The sequence below is a fragment of the Zophobas morio genome, unplaced genomic scaffold, assembly GCF_036711695.1.
Source record: "Zophobas morio isolate AGI-343-1 ecotype UQ-CSIRO unplaced genomic scaffold, CSIRO_AGI_Zmor_V1 ptg000044l, whole genome shotgun sequence".
In the NCBI taxonomy this organism is placed as follows: Eukaryota; Metazoa; Arthropoda; class Insecta; order Coleoptera; family Tenebrionidae; genus Zophobas; species Zophobas morio.
The window spans coordinates 11,431,586-11,450,460 of record NW_026972149.1 but is presented as its reverse complement, the minus strand read 5'-3'; the positions used below and the strand labels follow the sequence as shown (position 1 = coordinate 11,450,460).

Sequence of the window (18,875 nt, the reverse complement as noted above, 5' to 3'; positions counted from 1 at the left end):
CATTTTCGACCTTTTTTGGAACCTTAACTAAATACATTTTCGTGTAGAATTTTGAGCCTTAGAACTCAATTCCGGCCTCGTTTCTTTGATAACTCCAACAGTTTTTGCAGAATAGACAGTTAAAATATCGAAATTTTCAAATTTTTAGAAAATTTGTTTTTAAAACCGAACATTTTGAAAATGTTGCGCGATGAATATATATGCGCCATATTTTTGGAATCGTCACGTCGAGATCTACTTCTCTGAATTTTTTGAGAATTTTTTAGACAATTTTTTTAAAAGTGAAATTTTTCCAATGCCCTGGGATTTTCAAAATTCCTCCCGAAATTTCGGACTATTTTCGATTTTCTTCCAGATTTCGTACCGCAAATGTCACTTCTGGGATCATTTCTTCGATAAATCCAACTTTTTTTCCATAATCGCCCATTGAAATATCTCAATTTTTAAACATTTCAAAAAATTCGAACTTCACATCGAGTATTCCGAAAATATTACTGTGTTACCATACCACGTTATATTTTTGGGTTCACCACGTTGGAATCTATATCTGAATTTTTTGAGAATGTTTAGACGACTTTTTCAAAAATGAAATTTTCCACTGTGTATACCCCTCTTATGTAAATTTCGAGCCATTTTCGACCATTTTCGAAATTTAGCTAAATACATTTTAGTGCATGTTTGAAAATTCAATTCGGATTGCAGAGTTTTTGTTCGGATTAAAGAGACATCGATTAATGGATGTTCGGATAATCGTAGGTTCGGATTATAGAGGCAACTGTATGTTTATCTTTATGCTCAATTATTTTATCGTCTGCATACATTCTTCTGTCGTTTTTGTTTGCTTTTATTCAAATAATTTGAACACATCAAGAGGTTGCTATTTGTAAATTTAGTGTCACTTGGCTGAATTAGTCGATGTACAATAAAATGCCTTAATGTGCGCAAAATAATTCTTAATTAATTTGTGAAAAATTTCACTAAGTAAAATGCCCGCGCTTATAAGGCATGCTTCTTTGTCTTGAGTTAAAATTTAATTCTTCCATTCCGAGAAAACTGCGATTGTTTTAGACTTATCGGTTTCCGCGTAAAAATGTGGGCAACTTATAAAATGCCCGAGTATTAAACAACAGAGAACGCCTGCATTTGTTTTGTGTAATTGCTATTAATAACTTGAATCGCGCCTCTTCCTCCACCTTCCGAATTCTTAATTTCCTACCACTTAGGATTCTGCAAGCTCTCTATAATTTATCATTGCACTTGCGAAAATCAACTATTCATGACGATTAATCATGGGGAATTTAACAGTTTGTCTTTGTCGTGGCTTGTCATCTCCGATTATTGTATTGTCTGCATCGTCTTAACGCCGATCTCCGTGTTTAATTATAAAATGCCAATTTCGAGCATCTGAATAAAATCGAATACTTCGATAATACGTCAAGCCGCTTTTTCCGTGCGACATCCAATCTCCAGACTGGAACAAAGCTAATGAGAAGAAAATTGTCGCTCTTTGGCGATGTTATTTGATCCAGTTCCCGATTATTTTGAGCTTTGATTTATTTTATTGGACGAAATCAGCTCGAGATTTTTAAACACCGCTCCAGATAATAAGACGCAATTACGAAGCCGTTGATGATTATTTTTTATCAAAAACGCATTTGCATGTTCGTTCGAGAAAATAAAAATTAGAGGGCTTTGTGCTTGTTATTGTCGTATCTAACTGACACGATATTTTATGGTCCCAGGGCATGTCTTCAACATAATTTTCCGAGACACTTGGCATTTTACAAAAGCTTTATTTCGAAACTTTGCGTGAAATGGCCGATTTTTAGATAAGTGTTGCTTATCTCCGATTATGCGAAGCACGTTTCTGCTGAACCGACCACTCAGCTGGCGATTGATAGAGGGGAAAATTACCAAAGGAATTTTAAAGATTTAAAACGTCGAAACATTCGCACAAATTATATGCTTTGTAAATCTAACGTGATTATAAAAAACGGAAAAAGTTGACTTATTATATGCCTGAAGTGAAGAACAACTATGAGGGACTCATATAAAATGCCTTAAAAGATTAGTTAGTAATTGAGATTTGCTGTTGTCGTCATTTTTAATTAAACAGGATTACAGCCGGGCATATTATAAAATTCCTACCTCAATTATGACAATTTTCAAGAAGTGTTTGCAAAATTAGACCATAAATGAGAACGAATGGAAGACAAATTTAATAAAACAATGTAAAATGATTTAAGGCTAAGACATTTTATTAAATGCCTAATTTGTTTTTTTTTTATTCGACTTGATCTAAAATAGTTTTTTGAGTTAGTTTTAGTTAAGTTTAAACTGTAATACAAGTTTGAGCATAAATTACAAAATATGCCTTTTAGGCATATTTTCGTGTATTGTGTAGGATAATTTGGCTATGATTACAGATAGGAGAACTTACTTTTCTTTCCATGAGCCAATTTGGTTGTAATCGTATTTTCCGTCCTCATGTCTTTGATATTGATAGATGTTATAGCTGCCGTATGCATCGCCGTCTTTGTTGAATTTAACTTCTGTTTTTTGTCGTCCTGTAAAACAGCATAATTCGTAAAAATAGTCTAAACGTGATTCCGTAACGGAGTTTGAAATGCGGAGTTATTTCCATACGCATTTCCGTCGGAAACGGAAACTTTTTAACAAAATAAAAGACAATAATGACAAAGTTGAGACAAAAGAGGGAACGAAATCAGAATGGTTATTTTGTTGAATGAGGTTTGTAATTTTAAAATTGGATGAAAGAATATTTGCTACGCAAAAATAAATAAGAATTATTCATTTAATAAGTCCTCTGTAAGCTAACTGCCAGGACAATGAGAAATAGTCTTTTTAAGTGAAACGGGAAAGATTTGAGCGAAAACGTGTCCGGAATTTCCTAAATGAATTTCCTTGGTGGAAGATTTTTAGGTAACTATGGATCCAACACAATTCCTATAAATTCCCTTCATAATTACATTAATTCCCCTCTTTAATTCGAATTAGCAGTAACTTTGATGGTGAATTATTGTGTTTCTCCTTCGCATTATAACAGCTTTGTACTTTAAAATTAGATTTATCGTGATTGTTGAAGAAACTCGTGGGATTATTGCTACTCCATAAAGCACCTGAAACTCATAAATTACAAATGTGACTTAGAGTTCTCTCACGAAAAATTCTCCACAAAAATCTCTAATACCCCGAACTTACCTATAAACGAGACATTCCTGAGGTACTTCAAAAGATGTGTGCCCATGGGAGCAGGCTTAAGGTCCTCGCACAAATGAAAGGGGTTAGTGCCACAATTGTCCGCTATTATGTCATGAATGGCATGAGCTGCGGCATAAACGGCATCAACTGGAACACAAAACAAAATGGACATTCGCTAAGCCACCTAATTATTCTTGAGGACATCTCGTTCTCTTTATTTATTTATCTCGGTTTTCGCGCAAATTTGTTCCCCCATAAAACTGGATTAACAAAAATCCTTTCAGTCTGCCCCCTAACAACGGACTCCGTTATTTTATACATAAATGCAACCACATTTTTCGCTTTAATAAGGCCGTCGGAAACAAATCGGACGTAAGCGCATTATAGAAAAAAAATCGGCTGCAGCGCCGTAATAAAGCTACCTAATATATAATTCGTACGCGACTGTTTTCTATGCGTACGGAATTCAACGTTTTTTAAATATTCGAACCGATAAAAACGTGCGTTGTAGAAAAAGTATAGTGTGTGTAATTTAATTTGTATAAAAGTGTTGCGTAATTTTATACGAGAAAAATGGTGGAGGTGCCGGGAAAATTTTCCAATTTGATTATGACACTATATAAATTTGTGTCTGCTGAGTTAGCGAAAACTTGATCGGCTCAGTCAAACGGATTGTTGGTTTGCATGTGACTAGTCAATTAAATTTTCGATAATTTTTCCCGAAAAAGTTACTTCCTATTATTCAATTAGCGCGAAGCTTCTCAGAGTGTGAAAAGCGACTCCCTGGGGACACTTGAAAGAAAACCACCGAGAAAATGAATTCCACTAGCGTTGACGCGAATCTATGTTTTTGTTGCTTTACAGCAAAAAATCAAGTTTCCCGACTCTACCTCGAGAGTTTAATTACGATATTTTTTAAACACACTTAAATATTTTAACTCTACAAGAATTACCCGTTTTCTAGATAAAAGCGTCATTTTTAAACCTCTTGGAACGAAATATTCAGCACTGTCGCTTTTATTAATGGTTCATACGAGATTAAACGTGTTTAAATTAAGCGCGACAAAATTGTGATGGGCTAACGTAAAGTTATGTGGAAGATTGCAACAAATCGGTCGGATAATTACATACTTCGCATGTTCTTGCCTACGAGATTAAAAAGGGACGAACTGTAATAGGTTCCTGAAAAATGTTCAAACTTATAATTACAGGAAATTTCAGAAATTCTAATTAACTGGATACTTGATCCAAATTATTTCGGCCTATATAATAACAGTACTTTTAAAGAGCTATTAAAGAAAATGATAATGAGAGGGGTTGCGATAATGTCGTTGCTTAGGGCAGCGGCAATTTTAGCGTTTTTAGTGAAAGGAAAAGTCAAGAGGGCGGGGCTTCCCGTTTTATGGCAAGAGCACGCTTTGATCTGATTCTCGAGACTAAATGCAACCAGCCACTACATGCCACGTTACGGGCGTTATTATTCTTAGAACAGAAATAATGCAGCACCTGTATTCAAAATATTTTGAATTGTAGCTGCTGAGTCGGCGAAAATTTAGCCGACTCAGTATATTGGTGCTAAGTTTTTAAAACTTGTTTACATAACTTGATCCGTTGCAAAAAGTTTCAGTTTAATGAGTTGTTCCAGGAGTTAAATGCATTGGTTCAATAGAAGTTTAGCAAGTTAGTGAAGGCTTGCAAGTTTACAAAGTGATTAGAAACTGAAGGTGTCCGACAACTTTAAATCAATATTGATATTGGAGAAAATAAATTAAAACTAGTGCAGCCGTTTCATCTGCAACTTTTCTCGTGATCGCACAGATTGCGTACAAGCAGGATTTGACTTAAAAAAAAATAACGTAGTTAGAAGGGCGAGTTCTTAAGTTTAATTAAATTTATTGGGTAATCAAGTAAATCCTAACAAGAGACTCGGTTAAGATGAACAGATTAAAATACTCCCAAATGGAAAAAGCCACAAATTTAAATTACACGGTCTTGTTGGGGTTTGTTGAGTACACATTCCTGAAAATGTGGATTCGCTGCGTGTACAAACGTAATCATAGTAGATGGCGCTGCGTAATTTTTGTAAAATAATGAACACAGTGGATGATGTATTTAGCAACGAAAACACAAAGATACGGTAACAGAGCAACCAGAAACATGCTCGGAATCGCAAAACACATTTGCTCATCTATTCATATCTGTAATTCTGACAGATGGCTCAAAAAATGACAAGAGCTGTACTCGAATTTCCGGGAATCGACCATCGGCGTAATATAACATCTTAACCCGGCCACTTCACAGGTTTGGGTTCGCTTTGATTTGTACTACGACGAAAAGATTCGATCAACAATCCTCCAGACATCGCTCTTTTTTAATCGCGCGGAAAGTCCGTTTCATATTATTGGTCCACGGAGACAAATAATTAATATTTTCGACAACCAGTCCAGTAGTTTCGAAGATCGGAAACGGACGACCTACATTTTCATTTGTTAGGAGTTATGGAACGTCGAGAAACCGAAAAATATTAATACGATTTTTATGCCTGGAAGCCGAGTACAATACTAATTGTAGTCAACCAGCCTATCTTACTGTTATTGTTCCACGAACAACCTGACGCCAGCAACGGGATTTCGGTATTTAATCAAACAAGTCGTTAAAACTTATAATGCCTCAATTATGACTCAAAGGCTCCAAATTAAATACACAACGTATTTGGCATGGATTTGCTCGAATTTCCGAACACCTTTGAAATAGGGGTTGATAATTCGACGTTCGATAAATTAATAACCTAACCTAGCTTAGGCGAGACCTAGAGCTGATCAGAGGATAACGACAGCTAATTTAGCGATACCTTCTGTCAGACCTCGACTTTGAAATGTCTACTCGCTATAATTACCTCTGTCTGCTGCGGTAACTCTCATCCGAGTTGTAGTGCGGCTTTATGTTAATAAATCTGACCACAAATCAGAACACAGTACACATTTTACGGCTGATTCAGATGAATAACTGGTTGCCTAACACTAAATGGCGACCTCGCCGATGCATATTTCGCCGACTCAGCGCCCGCAAAATTTTGTTTCGCGCGAACTGCCAACCGAGGGTCGAAGGTGGCATTAAACAAAAACTAATCTTTTTCTGAATAATTCTCTCCGCGTTTGCTATTCTGGCACTAGCGTTTTTTGGGCGATCCGTCTGAAAATTGTCGTTTTTGCGTCCAGTCTGCTTCCTTTGCCGTTCGCGCTGTTGGTTTTATCACCGGATAAATCCCGTGGCCGATTTTTATGAATAACAAGGCTTAAAGCCCCAGTATGGCGGCAAGTTTTTAACCAACGCAAAAATGTACGAGTGGGTAGAATGTTTAACGGTCCAGCAAGTGTGAGTGACAAGCAGTTGGGATGTCATGTGCCGACAAAACGATGGCTACCGCAAGGGCAGTATTGATATTCGATCAAAGTGCAAATATTTTTATGAGCGGTGTGGTTATTGACACAGCTAGAATGATTGTGTATTTTGGAATATCATGCTGCATATTTATTATTCGACGAGGTGCGTTGAAAAGGCACGTTTTATTTGGATTGAGCGACGGAAATCTGTTAGTTGGCAGAAAAAATTTGGCGGAAATTAACCGATACGTTCCCACAAGGAACGTATGAAGTGGAGTAAAAATCCATTATCGTTATCACGCCACTTGCAACGTTTCCGGTCAGTTTGTACCGAAATCAAATTCTTCTGCCCCCCTATTTCGCAACGACAGTCGATTCGCGGCGGAAGCGATTGACCCAAATTGGAAAATTTTAATGTGATTTTGGGTCAGTGGAAAACGCATTGCATGCTTTACAATAGACCAGACTGATCACTTTTTGTTCGTCTGGCAGTGGAATAGTCGATTTTTGGAGTTAGTTTTTGGTCTTGTTGGAATAATAACAAGAAAGCCAACGTGGCCTGGATCTTGAGTCACTACACTTCGTTTACCGAACAGATGGAGCTAGGTCAACTGGAGCTTTCACTCTTAATTGTCGCTTCTTTAGTCTTTTTAAATAAAACTTTCACCTTGTTTTGTAATGGAAAAACAGATTCAGGCATTGACGTATAATTCGCGTGCAAGTTCGTTCCGATAACCTAATAGTTATTGTACTCTTCTGTGTATTGTTTCGATAATTACATAGTCCTTCGGAAGATCCGTCGGGAAAAGCTTGTCCTTGTTCAGCTAAAGCTGATTAAGCCCTTGGTTGGAAAAATGTGGAATCGCGTTGTTATACTGTTGCGCTGATTCACCAGCAGATCGCTTGTTTTATGAGCGTATTTTTAGGGCTATAATCCCTTTCGCGATTAAAAGGAGATATTGGGTATAGAAGAAGGATGTTTTATATTTGACCACGATATTGATGGTTCTTTCGTTCCTAACTACATCGTCACCTTTTTGTAGTAAATCTCGGCGTTATTGCTCCAAACCGGCTGTAAATCAGGGTGAAGGGGTAGGGTTTTGAGTTGATTAAAGTCGTGTGTTTGGTTATCGAATATAATTCCTTTGTGAAAATTCGGCTTATGAAGCGTCGCGTTCGCACTCCAAAAATAAACCAATTTCTTCGTAAACACGATCGTAATAAATTTGAGGATGCGTTTCTGGGATTTTCGCGAGCGATCTGAAAATATGATACATTACCCCAGGTTTTGATTTTTAGTGCGTAAAGCTCGTGATTTGCATCGCCACCTGCCAAGTGCAAATGAAAAGAGGAGGAATCACGTCGTTCCAAAATTTGCCGTGTTATTAAAATTATCGACGAGTTTTGCTTGTCAATTTTCTAATTCTTGGCGTTCATTTATGTAAATAGCTGCAGAGGAGAATGAATGTCAATACAGTGTGTCGCAACGATGCGTAAATGAAGCCTACTTCATTATTAAAGATGGAGTCTTTGCCGGATTATCCACGCCCCGTGTCGCCCTAATCTGAACGAATTGAAAAATATTCTACGTTTTTCGCCCTCGAGCCACTCCATCGTGTGTCACTCACAGGGATTAAAACAACCACAAAATATTCGTTTTTGCTGCGTTAACTCGTCCGCGTTCTTCGGAGTAAACCGGTTTCACGCACACTTCAAACCGGTTTGACGAGTGACAAACCGAGTCCACGTACAAGGATCGTTTCGCTTTTCAGCGAGCGGATAATTTTTATAAAGAGTTCAAGCAGGCCGCTTTCCGTGCGATATGCGCCGGGCCAATCATGAGTTTAGCTCGAAATGCCTGAGGACGTTTCTAACAGATGTGGCAATTGAGCTGACCACCGTTGCTTCGTAATTCCATTTCCCTACAATAACAAGACGAATAACTTGCATAAATCATCAGATTTTCGGCGAGCATTCAATTACACATCGGGACGGGTGAGAATTTTTATTTTCGATTGACACTAACTCAATTAAAGTTGCCCCATAACCTTTAATCAAACCGGTTTATGATTTTATTAGGGCCCATAAAGCTGGCAAATCTAAGCCTAGTTACGTAAATTATCGCATAAACTCCATAACGATGAGTAAAATGCAACAATTTTGCAGCGATGAACTGCTTTTAATGTTTTTCAAATCATTAATCACTTCCTGCTTGTAGCTTTGCAATCCATGATATATGGAGCCAATACTGACTCATATATAAACATTTCAGCTACGTACAGTGATACATTAGTTTTAGCGGAAAATTATTGCTCAGGGATTTTCTCCATATATTAACCGTCTAGACGGGCACACATAAAAAGTGCACACGGCGATTTTAAGCGTCAAAAAATTCCTAGCAAAATATTGTATTGCCACCTGTTTGTCGCTCGAACACGGACCTATTAAACATGACCTGAATTAGACTTGAAACAATCAAACTTAAGTGGAAACGTCTGGGAATTTTAGTCTTAAGTGTCTGCCATAATTAGCGCCACTTGCTTTGATTCGTAGACACGGGTACAATCTGGCTCGAAGTAAGTTGCTCAAACCTTGCACTCAAACTCACAATCGACGAACATATTCTAAAAGTTTTAGATTTTTGAGGTAAGCGTTGCAATTTTTTGTCACGTAAACCGGGAAAACTTAATCTGATGTGGGGATTTTTGTCGACCACGATCAGATTAAATTTTTGCCTGATGAGTAAAAGACTTTTTATGCCCTGTCATTATCCGCACGCGGCGATGAGTTTTCTTGAGTTTGGTAAAGAGTGATGACATCCTATTTACAAGAGCTCATCGGATCTCCATGAGTTAATAATGTTAGACACTCGGCGGTTTTTTCTTGTCAGGATGTCCGCCTACATTTTAATTATGCGATTTCAATGTTAAGATGTCAACGTCGAACTATTGCCGGTCCGTCTATTCAAGGGACTAATCGACAAATACGTAATCTGTGCTTTTGTAAAACCTGATTTAATTAAAGTGGAAACACGCGTCTTCATTCGGCACCAATTAAAAACAAACCTATAATTCAGCGTGGGAGATTTATCGTCTAAAGTGGCTTGGGTGGAACTATCGGCATGATTCTGAACCGAGCTTAGAGTTTCGTTTCCTGGAACACCGGTTTGTGTACAGTTGCAATAATTAATGCAACAAAACTGTTGATAGTGAGTTAGAGAAGTACTAATGCTTGTGTTGGTCTAAACTGTAATTAATAAAATACAGGGCGTCTTACTGGGGAGTTTACCTTTCGAATAAACCCAACTTTATTATTCACTGGAGTTGGAAACAGTTTTTTGGCCATTCAAGGTACAACCGCATGAATTATTCCACCAAACTTCGTTCCAAATTAGAGAAAGTTGAGATTTTAATTAAAGGCATAATTAGGAAATATTTATTGCTTCTAGGGAAAAATGGTCGACACTTTGGCACAAGTGGTTGAATACCTGGCAAACTTTTCAGTTAAAACACTTCATAAATGTTACCACATGCATGCTGGGTCAGCGAAATTGGTTTGAAAGCGAGCTCGTTTTTGTCGCGTTAGTTTAGTTGCAAGAAATTTAGCGAGAGGAATTTTGTCAATGTATTTTTGGCATGTGCTTTGTTTGGAGTGTAATACTGATGTAACAAAGGTATTACATACGGGGCGTTGCGATAAGCTTTAAGCTGGTGTACAAATGGTGTGTCATTAGATACTTCATGACAACCAAGGCACATATCTTAAAGGATTACACTGTGTAGACTAAGCGCCTTACAATGGTGTAATTGCCTGCTTATTACCCTTACTAGTGGGGACGGTTAGCGCCGTGTATAATTGATTTAATTACCGAATTTAATTAATATGTGACATTATTGTATTATACGTTCTGGAATAAGCGCTGCCTGACGCGTTAAGTACTTTATTCATTAACATAATAGTGTATTGATTCACTTCCACGTTCTCAAATTACAATAGCAATAACCTTTAACATCATTATGAAACTCGCACTTTACCATTTACCAGTCGAACATCCATATGCATAACGCATAGAAGAGAAAGTTTAAACGTGCTTTTGTTATTATTAGACCTGACGTATGTTTTCCTAATTTTAATAGATTCAGGTGTGTTATTTCTAAGCAAATTAAATCGCCTGCGAGAACTGCACCAACGATAATAACTGTCTCCCACTTTCCGTTAGCTCGATTGTGTGTGGATTTCGCACATGAGCTCATCCACACTTGTCGTTCGGGTTCGAGCTTAGCGAAACGAATCACCAATTTCACAACACAAGCAGAAATTAATTAACAAAACCATCGAAACCGCAATATTAAATATCCGTTAAAACGCGAGCTAAACATGTTTTACTAACATATGTAAAATAAGATATAGCTGTCTCTCTCGCACGGTAGTTGTTCCCTCGAGCGTCTTTTTTTCTGATGTCGCTTGTTCGAAAACTGTGTTTTCAGGAATAATAACTTACATATGCAAACGTATTCCTGTTTGTTGCAACATGCCCACACACTAGCGGTTTTGCGCCTCGTTCCTAGAAATTTTATTTCCGATTTATAAATTTGCGTTTAAGTCGGACGTCTGAGATGGCAATTTCGCTTTAGTGGCAATCTTCCAGATATTAAAGCTCGAATTCCTCGTTAAAAAGTGTGTGAAAACTGTTCCGTGCTGAATCTCTGTGTCCAATCTGGCGGAAAGGAGCATTCGTGCACATTTTCCTGGAACCGGCAGTCATACGTCCATAAACAAGTGTAATTATGCGACAAACGCGAGTTCCGATCTAATGAATATCGCAATCACCTATTAAAATCTCACTAACCGACATACAATGCGTAAATACGGAAACTCGTTTATTAACCACAAATTAAACGCGCGTTCGGGCTATTTATTCCAACACCAAATAGCGGCATTTGCATCTGACATCTATACATTCGTTCCGCATAAGCCAAACTCACCGACGAACGGAACTAAACCCTCCTGTTCGTAATCCGAGATGGTTTCTTCGCCAGTGCACTTCCGGTTCTTGCTGTTGTCGAAGTTGCACTTGTTGTGTTGGCTCCAGAACTCCCGAAACCAGCCGTTGCGACAGTTGATGACTAGCTCCGGCTTGCTGGGGTGCGGGATGTTCGCTTCCATGCTCGCGTTGCATCCCTCTCCTTCCACACGAGGACGCAGCGACATGTAGTAGTCGTCGAACTCTGCACAAAAATAATCAAACATCAGACACCGAAGCGAGCTCGTTTTTGGCGGATGACGTCACAAATTCGGATGGTGCAGATGAGCGCCTACGCCTGTGATCATTAGAAGAGCGTCGATTAACCGGCGTTTACACTATCGCCACATGCAGTACCTATCAAAGTGTAAAATTGTCTCGATGTTATTAATTTGACTTGCCACGATTTCCACAAGTTAGTCATTCTAATCATGAAGTTGCCAACTTGGGTGCAGTCGAGCCAATATGATTTATTGCACGTTCAGTGTCGTGAATTATTGCTTCTCCGTCAGATGTTTATGGTCACTAATAGATCAACCCCCTCGAAACATTGCAACGGAAAATTGAGAGTTAGTTTGATAAGCTTCGGATTAACACGAAATGTCAATGCGAATTCGCGCATATGGCTGTAATCGTGTGCAACTTAGTGTGATTGACACTGGTAGAGTAGAAAGGCGATCTGACCACACTTTTTACGATAAGAAATACGACAAACGTAGGCCGTAATAAAAGCATTAATCTTATACAGTTTGTTCACGACAGAGGAAACCGAAATTTCAGTTAAATGAGTTTGTTCAAAGGTAGCGAAATTCGTATGTTGCGGTTAAACAAACTTTAACTTGGTTAAAAGATAAATAATTTTTATTCTGACTTTTTAGATAAAGCATGACTAATGATATCTGAATAGACATACTTTTTGTGTGTGACGTCATATTTAATATTTGGAGATCCTTGATTAATCTTGTGTTGGATCGAAAATTGCGCAGTCGGTTGGAATAAACTGGAAACAGACTATTTTCATGAAAATTTTAGCGCTAATTGTGAAATCGTGACATTCGCTCAAGGATGCATCAAACTGAGTTTTTAATTTTACAAAAATACAACCTACTTTATTCCAATATCATTTATCTTTTTAATTCAGGTACAATTTTCCAATGTCTGCTCTGTCATTTTTCAAGATTAAGCATTTCATAATTGAAACCGGAAAAAGGAGCGTCGTATAGCGCTTATAAAATTCCACGTAGATCCCGACGAATATAAATGTTTTAATAGAGAGCATTGTTTAGTATGTAAATTTCGTTACCTCGGATGCATTCAAGACAAAACTAACAAATTGGAGAGGAAATAAAGTTTGTTAGCAGTAATGGTTTGATTGACCTGATTACATCAGATGAATTAAAGAAGTTGCAGTCGGTAGAGGAAAATGCTTTATATTTGTGGCAAAACTTGAAACAAAGTTGGACCGAAACGAAAGTGTTTACACTCAACTCAGTTAACATGATGCGGATGTAATAGTCTGTTAAATATATTTTGGTTAAACGTGAGTCTCTTGACGCTTATTTGCAAACCAGAGTTAAATTAGCTTTATTTTGTACGTCAGAACTCAAGATTGCTGTTAGCATATGGATAAACTTTGCTTGCTTTAGACGTTCCACGCTACCGAAATTTATTTTGATTTCAAGCCCGTATTTTTAAACAATTAATTTAGGAAGAATTTCTACTTTAAACGAGTTAGAAATAAGTGCCCGAGGATAGGAAATACACCGCGCCTCATATTCTTTCACAAAAACATTTTCAACAAAATTAGTTCATGTTTAATGTATTTTTTCGTGACAAAAACACTCAAATATTTTATCGTATGAAATTCAAGCCAGCCTCCAGATTTCAATACAGAGAAACCTTTAATTGCCCCCAAGGTACATTCTTCAAACTGAAATATGGGCTCCCGACCGCTGCTCGCCCATATATTTCTAAAACTTGCTGACTCTCTTCTGTCGTATTTTCACGTTTATGAAAGCTTCTTTCAGATTTACATACATTGTTCTCTTTGATTATCGCATTTCGGAGTGCGATTTTGTTTCATAACTGCTTTACACTAACGATCTCTTATCAATTATTCACACAAATGCAAAATGAAAACATTTCCGCTACTTTGTATTTAAAGAGGGTCGTTAATATTTTAGGCTTCGCCAAGGCTTTTACTTTAATTGAAAATAGATTTTTTACGCGATATTTATACATTCTGTTGCAAAGTGACGGCTTGTGGTAATTTTTTCGCGCATACTTACGGTATCCCACCGACTGCGCCATTTAGCCGAACAAACAAATAAAAGCAACGTGCATTACGATTTATTTCTTTAAAGTACTTTAGTGACTGCTGTCACGAATAACTAGAAACTAGAAAGCGAATTTGAATAATGAGCTGTAGCTTTTTCTGAGTGTGCTCATTTGAAAAGTAAGGAATTTCCTCAAGTTCCATTGTCTTAATCCAAGACTGTCATGCAGTCGTTACAATGAAATAATTATCCCGCCTTCAAGCTTTTATTTCGCGAGGGATGAGGTTATCGATGCATAATACAGTAATGACGTCTTTTATCCGTCGAAATGAGCGTAGTTAATATTTAGTTTTAATTTGTGGGAATGTAATTGTGCGCGATGTTATTTTTTTGCGGTGAAAATAGGGATTGTTTGAGACTATGGTTGAGCTGTCTCTGCCGGAAAATATACACAGTGAGCATAAATAATGAAGTGGCGCATATAAAACGTTTATCCTTGTCCCTGCAGCGGTTAGAGGTAGATAATACGTATCCCGTGACCGCGGCAGCCGCAATTCTGTCATTTTACCCTTGGGTACTCCTCCCACTTGACATTTCCCATAACTGATGGCTATTTTATTGTACACTCACTAAACGATTATTCGAACTCTCTTTTGTGCCATTTTAAATTTCGTCGTGCGAGATTACGGCCGAAATGTCGACATTGTTTCGGCGAGACAAATCAGGGTCTCGTTGGGCAGTTCGTAATGAATAGGCGAGGTACCTCAGCGGTCCGGATAAGGTCAAAGTTGGAAGTTATGTGAATTACAGAGTTATGGCCTATGGCAAAAAACAAGAACAGCAAATGTGGAAATTCGTTCACGGAGAGACTCAATAAAGAAGTCGAGATATCCTATAGATATGTGGAAGTCTGAATTTTAAGCTTGCGACAAAAACAGCTCAAACGAAAGTACAATCGTGACGAAACTTAATACGTTTCCACCCCAATATTTCTCGCCAACGAATGTGATATGTCATTTCGTTATGTTTTTACGTTGTTCTGCTACCATCTTAGGACGTTTCTATAACGAGATCTCTCAGAGATAACGACTCTCCAACATTTCAACTTATTAGTTACATATTGTTAGCCTAAATTAATTTCGCCGCGATTTCAACAGCCCGGGAATTGCTTACCTTCCTACTGCAAATTTCCCTGCTTTTAAAAACTTTCTCCCGCCGCACTCCAGACGCCCACGCTCGTCACGACGCCTAACCCATCAAACGCACACAAGGGGCGGCAGATTTCAATCAAAGACAGAACTGGACACACCGCAACTATTTCGAGACATTGTTGCTTGAGGACTTCTCAAATAACCAGACGTACGGCCCGATGCGAGGGTCTACAAACTTCCGACCGCTCGCATCCTACCGACTGCGCCGAGTATTGCAAAAAATAGCGCCAATTTTCTTCTCGAGTCGTAGTGTTTTTGCGCAAAACTCAAACACGGAGTTTTATTAATTTTCCAAAAATCCAATTACGAGCTCGAACGTGTTGACTAATAACGCGAAAAATCTACAGTGAGTTCTGAAAGAGCAACACAAGAAATAGCTGGCGACGGCGGTGCATCCGTTTAGAGTGTTTACTATGCAATCCTACCGACTGCGCCATTTTTGAGCAAACGGAGCTTCTTTTCTTGGTCGATTTATTTACAGGTTTTTGGACAAGGCTCAAATGGAGCGTTTAATTAAAAATATTTCTTTCATGAAAGCGGCCATGTTGCTTAACAACAACAAAGTGGGAGGCTTCAGGCGATGTTTGTGTTTAGTCTCTTCAAAGCAAAATATTTTTGTGCATTTCAGTTTAATCGTCCGACACTTCTGTGAAAAAACTGAATCACTTTCCACCCGTTTTTTGATATTTGTAAGGACGGGTATTAATCCTCTTTTTCAGGAATTATGGCGTTTTATTTATTTGCGGTGAGAAACGTGTACAGGTAGCTTAAAAGCAGTCTTGTTTTTTTCCTTTTGCTTTTTACGTCTCTTTGTGTATTTTGATATAAGTAATTGATGGACAGGGTAGAGGACATTTTATTCTCGGCAGGTCTACACTGACATTTTTACAAAAGACTGTGTAAAGTTTCAAAAGAAATGACGTCAATTAATGTTATGCAAAGTATATGGAAAGGGAACAACGTTTTTGTTTAATTAAAAGAGAAACCTTAATTTGTGACAAAGTAGTATTCCGTAATGGATATTGCTAGAGCTGCGAAATAAATACTTAGGTCTCAATAAAACAAACCATTAAGCACGTCAAGTTTAATGTCAATAAAAAGTGAAAACTTTAGTGTACCTATAATAAAAGTGTCATTCATTTTGTGAACGATAGCTGTCAGTGACGAGCATGAATCCCGATATCGATAGCTTCGAAAGTGTGTGAAACCTAATAAGCTTTCAAAGTTAATTCATAAAATTCTATTTTGACACGAACAAGTTTGCAACCAACTGCGTGGAATAAGCGTATTATAAACTTAAAGTTATTGATGTTTCTTATTCATCGATTTTCAAGCTATTTTTTACTTTCCTAAGCTACTCTTCAACTTTCGACTTTTCCTATTTGTATTATCTTTCACTTTTGTACCATAAAACTTTTAATAAAGTACACCATTTTCACTGTCTAACAGACACGACTGGCGTAAAGTGAATCAAGCAAATCGTAATTGAATAAAAGCCGAATCCGCATGTTTTTCTTCTCGTGTTCAGTCAACCGTTCACAGATAAATCTCAACTTTTTCCGCGATTATTCATGTGTGCCCACTGACACCGCAATTATTTTCCTAATTATTCTTCCCCTCGATGGAATCCTTGACACACTCTCATGCTCTATCAGAAACATCTAAAGATATCTTAACATTTTCAACAAAGTTTACACAATTTCTATGCATGATGCGTTTATAGTTAGCATATTATATGCCGTTGTTATTTTATGTAAACATAACTAGGCTCATTGTTTTCTAATTCGACTACTGTGTTGAGATTTGCCACTTCCATTTTACGGTCATTACCTGAAACAGATTATGCTCTAATCAGAACTCGATTGTGTTACCGTTCTATGTTCTCTGTATACGGCAACGAACCATTATTATATTATTTTGTTATTATTACGCCGACTAACTACTAGAGAACTGTTTTCGGACCAGAAATTATAATTCAATATTACGTCTTCGAGGTACTTAGACTATCCCACCGACTCCGCCAATTAATTCTGAAAATTAAATTAGATTGAAATATTTTTAGATATATCCTACTGACTACGCCACTTACGAACGATTATTACGTTTCTATTATGTAGAGAAGTGTTTTGTCATTAAATGAACTGGTGCATCCTCTACTATAAATACTTTTTCGTTCGTTGACGATTGAAATTGATGTAATTTTCGACTGGCTTTTAATCAAACTACTTGTGTATGAGTCACACATACAACGTTCGATTAACTGGAATAAAACGGTTAAACGAATTGCAGCAGAATTTGCATCCCCACGAAACTGTGTAATTATTAGTAATTATACGTTCATAAGTAGCGCGCATAACACTGCGGATGATGTCAGTAATTAAGAGAAATTGTGAGTAATTATGTTGTATTTGTTACTTTTTAGCCGTTATGAATAATTTAGTGAAGTTAGTTGTCGGTGCAAATTGCAGTCTTTAGAAACTGCAGCTGTGATTAAGTCAGCAAGAAGTTAATAAGAATAAAGCGGTATCTGTTCGAAACGTCCCAGGCAAGACAATCCGACAACTACTCGCATTAGTGCAATAAACTTTATCATAAGTCTGTGTTTTTATGATTTTATGAAATGAGATTTAAGTTCGAGTATTCAAAGTTTCTCCGAAAGATTAATTATTCAAATTACTTTTCGAGCTGTCAAGAACACGACTATAAAATAACGCATTCTACATTTAGTGGTTTAGCTCGGTTCGCATTTATTTTCTTTTTTGAGCTGCAGGTAATAGTGCGCGATGAAAAAGTTAAAAGATGACGGTGTGGAAAATTTATTAATAATTCGTACTATTTGCATAAAGTGTAAGTTACGTTTTATTAACAATGTTGCGTTTATATCCTGTCGACTGCGCCATTTATCGCACAAAATACCGTATTGAACGTTTAGTGGCCTAACGCATTTATTTTCTTTTTGAGCGGCGGGTAAAAAGTTAATAAATGATGGTGTTGTGTAGGTATTTGATGTGGCATTGTGACCGGTTTGACGTTTGTGTATAAATATAGCTTTTAGTACCTTGAATGGCATTCCTGTGGGGTAGGATGGTGATTGCTCCCTCTGCAGCGAACTCTTGATCCCTGACGGGGTGTACTTTAGCTCCCCACGAATCACTGCCGATCCAAAGGAAATGTTCTGTCTTATTCGCACGAATTGTTGCACGTAGCAGCTTTCTAAAAGTATAAACAAATAGGCTGTTTCAACCAACTACACGAAAACCATCTTTGCGTACTTTAAAGCTCAACAAAAACGAAATAAAATCGATAGCTTTTATTTAGCAAAAAACAACGTTATTTGAATATACCATTTGTGCGTTCCGACTCGATGAGGCGCCATTAAGCCAAAATACGGTTCTAGGCAAACGGATCAAATGCTGAGATATTGCAAACGAATTGCACGATTCCTTTTTACGCCGAAATTTCTACACTTACTCGCGCACGACACACTCTTAACTCATCAAACTCGCATCTGAACCTCCTTGAAATTGTTTTATTCAATCACGGGACGAACACTTAACAAAAAATTGACAAACTCAAACCGATTCAAAGGAGAAACAAGTGCAGGTGAGGCACGAACGAATTCGAGACGTCATCAAATTTTTCCGCATCGTTTTTGAATTTTTTTTGAAATCTCGACATTTTACTGTTCGACACTATACCAATATTGTTCCATTCGTTATTAAAACAAGTGCATAAATCTGTGTCGAATTTACACTTTGGC

General features: G+C 37.5%; 1 protein-coding gene across 1 annotated transcript in view; it reads right to left on the bottom strand.

Moving 5' to 3' along the window:
• The window catches only part of LOC135141708 (metabotropic glutamate receptor 7-like), a 68,837-nt gene that overhangs the window by 7,774 nt on the left and 42,188 nt on the right, over nucleotides 1-18,875 (bottom strand). Inside the window, exons 5-8 of the mRNA XM_064073038.1 lie at nucleotides 18,174-18,328; nucleotides 11,591-11,833; nucleotides 3,223-3,369; nucleotides 2,441-2,567 (exon numbers count right to left, since the gene is read on the bottom strand). Of these exons, the coding sequence (XP_063929108.1) occupies nucleotides 2,441-2,567; nucleotides 3,223-3,369; nucleotides 11,591-11,833; nucleotides 18,174-18,328 (672 nt within the window). The remainder of the gene's footprint in view (nucleotides 1-2,440; nucleotides 2,568-3,222; nucleotides 3,370-11,590; nucleotides 11,834-18,173; nucleotides 18,329-18,875) is intronic.